Source organism: Prionailurus viverrinus, chromosome F1, assembly GCF_022837055.1.
Source record: "Prionailurus viverrinus isolate Anna chromosome F1, UM_Priviv_1.0, whole genome shotgun sequence".
NCBI lineage: Eukaryota > Metazoa > Chordata > Mammalia > Carnivora > Felidae > Prionailurus > Prionailurus viverrinus.
Genome location: NC_062577.1, coordinates 66,814,216 through 66,825,201, shown reverse-complemented (window position 1 = coordinate 66,825,201; position 10,986 = coordinate 66,814,216). Strand labels below are relative to the sequence as shown.

The window sequence follows — 10,986 nt, the reverse complement described above, 5'->3', positions numbered from 1 at the left end:
CCCGAGACGCTTCCGGCCAATGAGAGCACTAGGGGGGCGGGGTCCGACCCGGAGTGACGTGCCCCAGCAGCAATCAGGGGCCGGCGGGGGCGGAGCGGGGCGGGGCGACGAGCGGGCGGGCCCAGGGGCCGCGGGCCTGGGGCGCCCCGGGGCGGTGGGACGGGCCCGGTCGGCCGGAAGCTGGGACGCCCGCGGGCGAGGCTGGAGCCTGGGCCCACCCCCGCGACTCTGAGGTCTTCTTCCTGGTGTCGGGCACAATCTGGGCTGTCCCCTGGGAGGCTCTAAGACCCTTCTGTAGGCCTCGGCGCCCGAGGGAAAACGTTCCCGTCCCTGGACCGACTTCCTTGCTCGACTCCTTTCGTGTGCACCCACGACAAAGGAGAAAGATGAGGCAGAATTGGAAAAGGGAAATAGCAAAGAAAGGACATTTCTTTCTTTCTTTTTTTTTTTTTTCAAGTTTATTTATTTTTGAGCGAGTGTGTGAGCAGGGGAGGAGCAGAGAGAGAGGGAGGGAGAGAGAGTGAATCTCAAGCAGGCTCTGTGCTGTCAGTGGAGCCTGATGGGCTCAACGCAGGCTCCAACTCGCCAGCCGTGAGATCTGAGCGGAAACCAAGAGTCGCCAAGAGTCAGACTCCTAACTGACTGAGCCACCCAGGTGCCTCCAAAAGGGGGGCATTTCTTGAAAGGAATCCCTTCTTGACTATCCGTGGCCTGAGCTTTCGTGCAGCCTTCTGGCTGCCCTGTGCAAGTAGAGACCTGGTGGGCCCCAGCTCAGGGATGGGAGGGGGAGAGCTGCTTTCCTGCCTCAAGGCATCTGGTTGGCTTCTTCCTGAACTCACCTTGAACTCCTCTCCCCCAGCCCTACTGGCCTCCCTTCTGTTTTCTGTTTCTTGAATGCACCAGAGTTATTTTCAACTTAGAACCCTCATTGTTTACTCAGCCTGGATCCTCTTGGCCCACAACCCCTGTGCTATCAGAATGCTCTTCTAACCTCATGGGAGGGTAGGATACAAAGTGACGTAGGAAACACACACACAAAAATTAAATTCTCTTTCTGCCTACAACCCACTGACAAACGACCTTCCTCTAGGAATTCAGCTGCCTCAATGATGACACTTTGCTCAGGGCAAAAGGCAACCTTAGCTTAACATTATCCTCACCCCCAGGATCCTGTAAGTCTACTTTAACATATAAAAACTCCTTTGGAAACTTACTTTACCTCTACCCCCCCAAGATACCTGTTAACAATCATCCTTTAAGCGTATGGCCCACTGATACACGCTGAAGGGGCTCGTGACTGGCCAAATGGTAATAAACGACCTTTTCCTAACAACAGCTAGGCTTCAAGGTCCTGGGAACCTTGCTTCCAAAATTCCTGAGACTCACTTTGACCCTAACCCCCTCCCAACCTGAAGGTATATAATCAGTCACAGTCACCCATCACAACCCCAGTGCAGCTCTTTCTGCCCATGGGTCCTGTCTGTGTGCTTTAGTAAAACCACTTTTAGGGGCACCTGGGGGGGCTCAGTCAGTTGACTATCTGACTCTTGATCTTGGCTCAGGTCATGATTTCACGGTCCTGAGATGGAGCCCCTCCTTAGGCTCTGTGCTAACAGTGCCAGGGCCTGCTTAGGATTCTCTCTCTCCCTCCCTCTTTCTCTGCCCCTCCCCAACTTGCCCTCTCTCAAAAATAAATCAACTTAAAAAAAAGTTTTTCCTTTTTTTTATGTTTGTTTATTTTTCTTTTTTTTTAATGTTTATTTACTCTTGAAGGAGAGAGAGAGAGAGAGGAGAGAGAGAACGCGAGTGGGGCAGGGGCAGAGAGAGAGGGAGACACAGAATCCGAAGCAGGCTCCGGGCTCTGAGCTGTCAGCACAGAGCCCGATGCGGGGCTCGAACTCACCATCTGTGAGATCATGACCTGAGTGAAGTTGGTTGCCCAACTGACTGCCACCCAGGCGCCCCAATGTTTATTTATTTTTGAGAGAGCATGAGAGAGAGAGAGACAGAGCATGAGTGGGGGGGGGGGGGAGCAGAGAGAGAGACAGAATCCAAAGCAGGCTCCAGGCTCTGAGCTGTCAGCACAGAGCCCGACTCAGGGCGGGGCTCAAACTCTCAAACCGGGAGATCATGACCTGAGCCAAGTCCGAGGCTCAACCGACTGAGCCACCCAGGCGCCTCTGTTTTTTCTTTTTAAAGTAAGCCGTACATCCAAAGTGGAGCTTGAACTCACAACTCTGAGGTCAAGAGTCTCAGGCTCCATTGATTGAACCAACCAGGTGCCCCTTTACTTTAATTTGATGTGTGATCTTAAGCAAGTCATTTTTCGTCTCAGGAACACAATAAAGTAGGTGAAAGAGGGAAATTAGACTCGCCGACGATGCCAGAGGTTCTTCCCAGTTCTGACATTAATGAAAGCTGACTGTATTTTCCACTTAATCATCTCTCCACATGCAACCTGTAGGAAGCCCTTTGAAACCTTCCTTGCTCTAGGAAAGATCCAGGCAGGGGAAGCTCTGCTCTCCTTAGAGCTCTGCATCAGTCCAGGAAGCCTGCTTTTTCTCCTGACGACTTGAGCAGGATGCAGGAAGATGGGCAGGAAATCTGAGAAAGTGCAAACAAGCGAGTACAAAGAACATGGGTTCAGGCGTCCAAACCTTGGTCCTACTTACAGAGTAACCTCGAGAAAGTAACTTCTCTCTTCCAGCTATGACTTGCTATGAGAATTCTGAGTGATATGGAAACGCCTGACCGTCTAATAGGTACTCGATAACTATGGATCCTGCTCCTGTTTTTACCCTCAGCACATTCCAATTTTCATGAGAAATATCAGTTTGAGATCTGGATCCACACCCCAAACTGTCCTGCTTTTCTCAGGGAGCTACCCTTTTTCCGAAGCACTACTGGGGATGCAGGCAGACAAAAATCATAGCTGCAGCTCCATTGTAGCTCCATTGCTAAATTTGAAATGAATTCCTGGCCCTTCAGTCACGAGGCCAACAATCCTGAGCTTCGGTATTGCTACGTTGCAATCATGGATCTCTGTCTCTTCGTCGGTGAAGTTAGGGAAAGGTTACCTGCCCTGTCTCCTTCGGGGCTGTTGTGGATTAAATGCGAGAACAGCGTTTATGAAAACATTTTGTAAACTATACGAATGCTGTTGGTAATTATACCCTCCGTTGGCCCACAGTCCAACGAGTATGCGTGTGCAGCCGCTGTTCTTTTTCAGCAGCCCGGCGCGCAGACGGGATTTGCGCCACTCTCCGCGCGCTCAGAGCTCCTACTTGGGCCGACAGGTCGTTCCCCGTCGCCCGGCTCGGAACCTGGGCCCGGGAGCCAGGCAGCCGCTCCCGCCGCGGCCCCGGAACCGCCCTGCTTCCCGGCCCCGGCCCCGGCCCCGGCCCCGGCCCCGGCCCCGGCCCCGGCGCCGGCCCCGCCCGCGGCCTCCCTCCCGCCTCCGCGGTGCCCCGCCCCCTCGGCAGCCCTCTGGCCACCCGGGGAGCAGCCTGCCTCGAGTCGGCGCTCCCATTGGCTCGATACCCTGCCCTTCAAACCTCTGGCGTCCCATCAGAGTCCAGAGTGGAAAGAGCGCCTCGGAGCGGGGGAGGGGAACCCTTGGCGAGACTCGGGCCGTCGGGTTGCGGCCTTCCCACAGTGTCTGGTCTTCACCCTGCCGGGCTCTCGTCTTACGCAACTCACGGCCGGAGAGCTGGCACTTGGTGTGCTCCGGTCACAGCCATCGCCGTCCTTCCCTGAGGAGCCCGTCCAAACCCTCAGGAAGACTCGCTGTCGCTGGCAGAAACTGGGGCCCGAAGGGCGAGGCTGTCTGTGTCTTGCTCAAGGCCGGTTTGCGGACGCCTAGCCTCCCGGCCCCCAGCTCGAAGACGCGGGCCCGCCGTGGCCCCTGGCCAGGCGCCAGCCACTCTGCAGTGTCCGGGGTCAGGCCGGGGGCGGGGCTTGGCTGGGCTGGTCCAGGATGCGAGATCCTGGAGGAAAGAAGCGCGGTGGTGGCCTTTCGGGCGGCCGGCGGGCTGGGCCTCTGGGAACAGGTAACACTGAGGTGGGCCGTTCATCTGAGCCAGACGTCGGGCCGCCGGAGGCGAGATCCCCGGGGGCAGGTGAGGCAGGGAGAGGGTGGAAGGAGGAGCGGGGAACCCAGGAGCTGGGGGGAGGGCGCCCTCACCCTGGTCCCGCTCTCTCTGCAGAATGGATTTCCGAACCCCCGACCTGCTGGATGCGTGGCTGGAGTCCCCAGAAGATGTTTTCTCAACAGGGACCTTCCCGGAGCCGGGACTGCACGGCCCACCTCCGGAGGCCCCGGGGACGAAGCTCCAAGAACAGGGGCTGCGAGGCTGGGAGCCCAGTGGGGGCCGTGGCTGTGTGAGTGGGAGAGACGCCGGTGGGGTGGGCGGAGGCGCAGCTGTGATGAGGGGCCCTTCAGGCTTCAGCCTCCACTTGGAGACGTCTGAAGGCCAAGCCCCTAAAGGACATGTGATCTGTAACCATCCCCATGTCCAAGGACACAAGGGACTGAAGAGGCCAGATGCAGGTTTGACGTCCCATAGCACTCTGGAATTCTCTGTACACATAGACTCCCTCTGGTACTGCAGGGCCTTCGAGACAGTGAGCCTGAAGACTTCCTGAAACTTTTCATTGACCCCAATGAAGTGTACTGCTCAGGAGCCTCTGCTAGCAGCGACAGTGGCCATCCATCTGAGGACCCTGGCCGTCCAGACAGGCCTCCTGCCCCTCAAGCACCCAGTCCCCCTGCTCTCTATGAGGTGGTCTACGAGGCAGGGGCCCTGGAGAGGACGCAGGGGGAAGCTGGGCCAGCTGTAGGGTTCATCTCTCTCCAGCCAGGTCAGTGTTCCTGGTGGAAGGGGGACAGTGGCCTTTCAGGCCCAGCCCTAGTCCTGGGGCGAGGGGTTTTCCCAGCCTGTGCCTCCAGCCAGGCCCTGCTGCCACGGGGGTGTGCCCTTCGTCTCCTTTACTCCTAGCCACCTGTGTCTCCCTCAGGTCAGCGGAGCCCACAGCTGACGGTGCCTGATGCCTGCGTGGTCTGCGAGCTGCCCTGTGATGCTCACGACACCCTGCCCGGAGCAGGCACTGTAAACCCAGTGCCTCCTGCGACCCTGGTGAGTTTGGCCAGCCAGATCCAGTACTCCTAGATACAAAGACAGGCACCCACACAGATGGGGAAGGAGGCTGCGGGAGGGGGAAACTGATGCTAATCTCTTTGTCCCAGTTTTTGTGGCATTGGGCCTGAAGACCAGGGAGGCATGGGTGATTCTAAGTGCAGAAAAGGGCAAGGGAGACAGAAGCCCTTGGGGGTAAGGTGGCGATGACTCAGTTAAGGAGAAAGTGGGGTGAGGGAGACTGGAGACAGGGTCCGGGAGAAAGGCCAGAACTTATGTGCACTTCGCTCAGCATGGCCATTGTTTCAGCCTTGGGTCTGGACATGGAGGGGGCAGGCTGCCTGGGATCCCAGCTGGTGACTGGCACAGGGTGTGGGGCAGCAAGTGACCTGTTCCCACTGGAAGCGCCATGCGGCCACACCCACAGCCCAGGGCCACAGCACAGTGGGCAACAGTCAGCTGCCTCCCTCAGGCTGGCTAGACTGGTTCCTGCAGTGGGGGGCGAGGAAGGGGTCTTGCTCAGTCACTGTCTGACGACAGAGCTGCTTGTGTGCAAAACGTGGGCAAAGGGTTCTGGCCTCCCTGCAAGCCTGGCCGAAGCTGGCACCAGAATCCACACCAAACATCTCCGAATCGGGGTGAGGGACCTTAGGAAGTCCGATGCTTCTAAGCTTGCATTCGCATCAAAACACTGGGGAGTTTGTGGCTTCAGGGGAGCAGGAAGGGACAATCAGGAAAAGGCAGAAAGACAAAAAATGGTTTGGCTAAAAGCCAAAGATCATCAGGAGTCAAAAGCAAAATCAAATTCCTCTTAAGTCAAAGTGAAGCATAAATCTTTCAAGGAGTACCAGAACTGCGGGTTACTCTGTCGGCAGGCTCAGGCTAACCAGATGCCCCCTACCTCCCCACAGACTGTGTTAGGAGAAGTTGTTCAGTCTGGTGGCCCCTGGGGAGTTCTTTGACAGGGGACAGAGCTTCCATCTAGAAAGTGGGGCTCAGACCCTGGGGGAAAATGGGCCACTGCCCCAGGGAGCTCCCGGTGGTTGACCCTGACTGGACATCGCACTCTGCCAGATGGAAGTTAACGGCAAAAGCGAACCATTCTAAGCAAACCTTACCTTAGTGAGTTGCTGCCTGCCTTCTTCAGATATCCTGAAGGTTTGGGGACCAGAACCGGCCCTCCCTAGCTTGCTCAGAGTCCTGAAGTCCTAAGCCTGGGGGCAAAGGACATATCACAACCCCTCTCCTCTCCCTTCTCAGCCCCAGGAGGCCCCAGACACAGCCCGTCTGAATTAAGGCCCCTTCGCCCCTCCTCACTTCACGGTTACGTATTCCTCTCCAGAAGGCACGCAGGGAGCAGCCTTGTGTGATGGGAAAGACAGGACCCTCCCCCACTGTCCGCTCACCCTCTCCTGTTCTCCACCAGCTGCCCTGTCAGACCTTGTTCCTGACAGAAGAGGAGAAGCGTCTGCTGGGGCAGGAAGGGGTTTCCCTGCCCGCACACCTGCCCCTCACCAAGGTAACATGCTTCCCCAAAGGGTATCCCAACACAGCAGCCCCATCCTGGCCTCTGAAGAGCCAGGACCACAGAGGCTAGTGGGGCGGTGAGGGAGGTTAAGGGCCCAGGACTGACACCCACGGGCCCCCAGGCAGAGGAGAGGGTCCTCAAGAAGGTCAGGAGGAAGATCCGGAACAAGCAGTCAGCTCAGGACAGTCGACAGCGGAAGAAAGAGTACATCGATGGGCTAGAGAGCAGGTACGTCTGGACGTCGGTGTCCAGCTCTCCGTGGGCCCTGTGTGGGCCTCCTTACCAGGGCAGGCAGGCCAGGGCCCACAGGATTGCAGAGCTTTGTCCCACCTGTCCACACACCCTAGGGCCGCTGCCTGCTCTGCACAGAACCAGGAACTGCAGAAAAAAGTCCAGGAGCTGGAGAGGTGCAACGTGTAAGTGCATACATAACCTGCTCCTCTGGGGAGGGCGGGCCCAGGTAGGGGTTGGGGGGAGCTCCCCCCGGGGGGGGGGGAGGGGGGGCAGGTAGACAGGAGGGGGTTGGTGTTAGGGCTACCGTTCTTGCGCCCTGACTTCCGGTGCTGGTGCCGGAGCCCTGACTCTCCACTCTGCCTCCCCAGCTCCCTGGTAGCTCAGCTCCGCCAGCTGCAGCTGCTGGCTGCCCGGACCTCCGACAAAGCTGCCCAGACCAGCACTTGCGTCGTGGTCAGTCTGCTGCCCGACCCCCCGACGTCCACCATCTTTTGCCTCCATCCCGACACCCCCAGCCCTGACCACACCCGCCTTCCCATCCCTGATGACTCCAACCGCTCTCTATTCATTCTGCCCTTGGCTCCCTGCCTTTAGTCCCCACAGCCCAAAGGACCTTTTGTTTTCTCCAGATCCTTCTTTTTTCCCTGGCTCTAATCATCCTGCCCAGTGTCAGCCCCTTTCAGGGTCTCCGGGAAGCTGGGCCTGAGGATTACCAGCCTCATGGAGGTGAGGCAAGGGCAGGGGGGAGCTGTTTTTCAGGGTAGTCAAGATGGGGGAGGGAAGTCCTGTCCTCTAGGATCCCCCACCAAAGGGAACACTCTATTACTGCCCTTCTTCCTCCACCCACAGTGGTTTCCAGAAATATCCTAAGTCACAAGGACATGACAGAAGGTTTGGAGACCGCAGTAGTAGAGTCCAGACCGGGGGGGCCACTTAAGGCCAAGGGTGAAAATGGCTCAACAAGGACACTGCTTGAGAAGATGGGAGGGGAGACAGGCTCCAATGGGCACACAGGAGCTGTGCTGCATGCAGAAGAGATGTGAACCCACCTGCTTCCCGGCCACAAGAAGGAATCCAGGATCCCTCGTGGCTCTTGTTCCCCCTGGGTTTCCCATTCAGAATTCTTTGGCTTCAGGGGTCTGAATCATTTCTGGACGTCCTAAATGTCTGTACCCTGAGGCACAGGCTGCATGAGGCATTTCAAATACTTCATACATCTGCAACTTTATTTCTTCTTTGGGGTTAGGGTTGAGGGCAAACAGAGGTTTTGGCTGAGAAATAAACTTTTTTGCTGAAATTGTATCCTGAAAGTTTTAAATAAGTAGCAGGAGGAGAAGACAGGTAGTCGGTAACCTGGGGCGTAAAGTTGCCACCGTTTCCATGCCTGCTGCCATGACTTCCGGTCCCAAACCAAATTACAGTAGGGAAGGGAACCATTCTACTTACTTTGCTGGTTAATGATCTAGACAGGAAACGCAGAAAGGGACGCCACCACCAGTCTCCCAGAATGAGGGGCACAAGTCTCTGTGTGAGGCAGGGTCCCTAAAGACCCCTGTCAAAGGGCAGAAGGTCACTATATGGACTCGATTTGCTTCCGGACCTTTTCCAGAGCTTTTCTGTCCAGCTGTCGCTGACGAACGATGACAAGGCAAGCGAAGACTAAGGCCACACCCACGACAGCCCCTTCAAATTTCCAGAATAAGTGCTGCTCCATCAGAGCTGAGCGGCAGCTAAGAGCAGGAAGAAACAGTTATTCCCAGGGAACGCTGGACAACCTCTCCCTCTCATCGCCCTTCTACTGAAGCCCCACCAAGACACATCTGGCGGGAAAAGAGAAAGCTACTGGAAGCCTTCTAACGTGTTCACCGCACACAAATCCCACTCAAACATATCATCCGGCTTCTTTCTGGTGTGGTCATGAACAGAGCTGGCATTAACCCGCACAATAGGACCAGTGATCCAGAAACAGAACTGGGACTTGGGTTCACATACTTTGCCCCCCTTCCAATATGCGAGGCTACCTCCAGAGGGACAGAAAGACCTGGGTGAACTACCTAAAATCACAGGAACAAAGGAGCTGACCTAGGTTTCAAGAAGAGAAACGGTACTTGCCTTTTCAACTCATTTCTCTTGGATGAGCTGCATGTGATTTTCTCCACGTACCCTGTGGAACCACACTCAGGAGTGGTCTTCTGTCAGGAGAAAAGGACCAAAGAACAGGTCACGAAAGGGCAGCAGCAAAAGCATGAGGAGTGTCACTCAGAAGGGGCAGGTCCCCAACTGGTATGGCTCCAAGCTGGTGGTCAACAGAGAACCAACAAGGGTTCTGATGGGGATGCTGGATGTGCCAGAGGCATGAGAAACGCATTAAAAAGAACACCTCAGGGGCAGGTTCCGGAGCCTGCTGGATTAAAAATGATCATGACTGGGGCACCCGGCTGGCTCAGTGGGTGGACCCTGCGATTCTTGATCTCAGGGTTGTGAGTTCCAGCCCCAAGTTGGGCATCGAGATTTCTTCTTTTTCTTTTCTTTTCTTTTTTTCTTTCTTTTTTATGAATAGGACTATTAGGTGAATGTTGCCATTGACTTAGAAAGGAAAGGGCACATTTTAAGGGGGGAAACAAGTTCCAATGTGGACATACACTGAAACTGCAAGAACACAAAGACGACGCAAAGTCACATTTCGTAAAACCGAGAGGGACTAGATATGACAAAAACGGGACAACAGATACTCACAGCCTGGAAGTTAGAGCACGGAGCACATTCTTCTGCCACCACAAACTCTTCCACCAGCCAGCACGGCAAATTTGAGGTGCTCACTAAAAGGGGAGAGAAATGCCAGCCCCAGACCCAGAAGGTATTTCCCCCAAAGGTTCCGCCCATCCGACTTCCCAGCACAGCTAAAAGCCTTCATTTCGCGTGGCGCCACCCCTTCCCACCTGTGCTCCCGGTAAGGGGAGGACGTCAAAAGAAAACAGAACTATGGGGGTGTCGGGTTACCACACCAGCACCCACCTGACAGCTTCTCCGCCCGCACCGGAGCCTCGGCTTGGCTGCTCAACGACAGGGAGGGAGGAAGGGTGGGGGTGGGGAGGCAAGAGTCAGAAGCCGGCAAACAGGGAACTCCCGACCTCCGCGGAGCCTGCTCCCGGACTCCGTCCCCCCAGGGGCGTGGACGAGGCGATCCTCCGGCCCCCTCCACTTCCCAGCCCTCAGCCTCTCCTTACCAGAGCTTCAAGGTGAAAGCGCAGAGCAACCAGCACAGGTGGCTGCCCTGGGGGAGGCTACGCCTCCCTGCGCCTGTAGGCATGGGGTGCTCGGGGTCGCGCCTGTGGGGACGGAGGGACTGGCCTCGCGCCCCGTCGGAGCGCTGACACTGCAGCCCTCGGGAGGTTCCAGATCAGGGCTGAGAGGTGCCGGAATTGCCTGTCAGGGCAAAGGCTTTATTGGGACGTCCCCATGGCCACGGCAAGAAAAGCCGACACGCATTTGCGGGGCTGGGCCGTAGGCTCACTTCTTCGGACCCGCTCGGCCCTCGGGAGAGGCCGAGGGACGTACGGCCTAGCACCCCGTCACCTCCGGGGCCGTCCCTGCCGCGGCCATCTTGCCCCGCGGAGGATACCGGGACCGCGGGGGATGCCGGGACCGCGGAGGGCTCCAGCGGCTCTTCCGGTCGGCGCAGGCGCGCGGGTCGTGGCCGCCGGGACTCGTCGTCTGGGCAGGTGGCCCTCAGTCTCCGCTCCGTGCGACTCGGGCTTCCAGCGTCGAGCTCGGCGCGCCGCGGCCTGACGGTCCTGCTGGCGAGGCTCGTCTGGCTTCTCGGTTCGTGGCTCCCGGGCTGTCGCCTGGTGGCCCCTTCTGGGCTGGGGAGCAGCGCCACGGGAGGAACAACGCGTCGTCCTGCCGGTACTTCGCCGCCTCGGAAAAGCCTGGGATTGACCATCTAGCTACCGCTTGACACCCGTCCTGCCCCGGTGGCCCCGGGAGGGAGGCGACACTCCACTTTCTCCTCCCGAGACCCACGGTGCACCGATCAATTATGTCGCCTTCGCGCGTGTTAATTACTTTTTAAGTTGTTTTTAATAATCT

At 57.2% G+C, this 10,986-nt stretch overlaps 2 protein-coding genes across 3 annotated transcripts; one reads left to right on the top strand and one right to left on the bottom strand.

The window, feature by feature from the left end:
- The first annotated feature begins 3,614 nt into the window (after nucleotides 1-3,614).
- CREB3L4 (cAMP responsive element binding protein 3 like 4) lies at nucleotides 3,615-8,194 on the top strand. The gene is made up of 10 exons (XM_047841470.1): nucleotides 3,615-4,118; nucleotides 4,206-4,380; nucleotides 4,611-4,860; nucleotides 5,017-5,135; nucleotides 6,562-6,654; nucleotides 6,785-6,891; nucleotides 7,011-7,079; nucleotides 7,266-7,350; nucleotides 7,527-7,623; nucleotides 7,747-8,194. Exons 2-10 carry the CDS (start codon nucleotides 4,207-4,209, stop codon nucleotides 7,938-7,940), a joined length of 1,188 nt encoding a protein of 395 aa, XP_047697426.1. The 5' UTR covers nucleotides 3,615-4,118; nucleotide 4,206; the 3' UTR covers nucleotides 7,941-8,194.
- Nucleotides 8,103-10,549, bottom strand: JTB (jumping translocation breakpoint). Of its 2 annotated transcripts, XM_047841491.1 has the most exons (6): nucleotides 10,412-10,533; nucleotides 10,125-10,323; nucleotides 9,913-9,950; nucleotides 9,634-9,716; nucleotides 9,010-9,089; nucleotides 8,103-8,627 (listed from the first exon to the last, which is right to left on the bottom strand). In XM_047841491.1, exons 2-6 carry the CDS (start codon nucleotides 10,205-10,207, stop codon nucleotides 8,471-8,473), a joined length of 441 nt encoding a protein of 146 aa, XP_047697447.1. In that variant the 5' UTR covers nucleotides 10,208-10,323; nucleotides 10,412-10,533; the 3' UTR covers nucleotides 8,103-8,470. The 2 variants fall into 2 exon arrangements, with proteins under 2 accessions (XP_047697447.1, XP_047697446.1); XM_047841490.1 differs by having other exon boundaries at nucleotides 10,125-10,549.
- Nucleotides 10,550-10,986: the final 437 nt, after the last annotated feature.

Bases quoted from the DNA above. Each gene is read 5' to 3' on its own strand.
- CREB3L4 (XM_047841470.1), top strand. From the start codon at position 4,207: ATGGATTTCCGAACCCCCGACCTGCTGGATGCGTGGCTGGAGTCCCCA. The intron at 6,655-6,784 runs GTAACATGCTTC...ACGGGCCCCCAG, and splicing joins CACACCTGCCCCTCACCAAG to GCAGAGGAGAGGGTCCTCAA. The intron at 7,351-7,526 runs GTCAGTCTGCTG...TGTTTTCTCCAG, and splicing joins AGACCAGCACTTGCGTCGTG to ATCCTTCTTTTTTCCCTGGC.
- JTB (XM_047841490.1), bottom strand. From the start codon at position 10,207: ATGCCTACAGGCGCAGGGAGGCGTAGCCTCCCCCAGGGCAGCCACCTG. The intron at 9,717-9,912 runs GTGGGTGCTGGT...CTCCCCTTTTAG, and splicing joins GCGGGCGGAGAAGCTGTCAG to TGAGCACCTCAAATTTGCCG. The intron at 8,628-9,009 runs GCAAGTACCGTT...TCCTGCTCTTAG, and splicing joins AAGAGAAATGAGTTGAAAAG to CTGCCGCTCAGCTCTGATGG.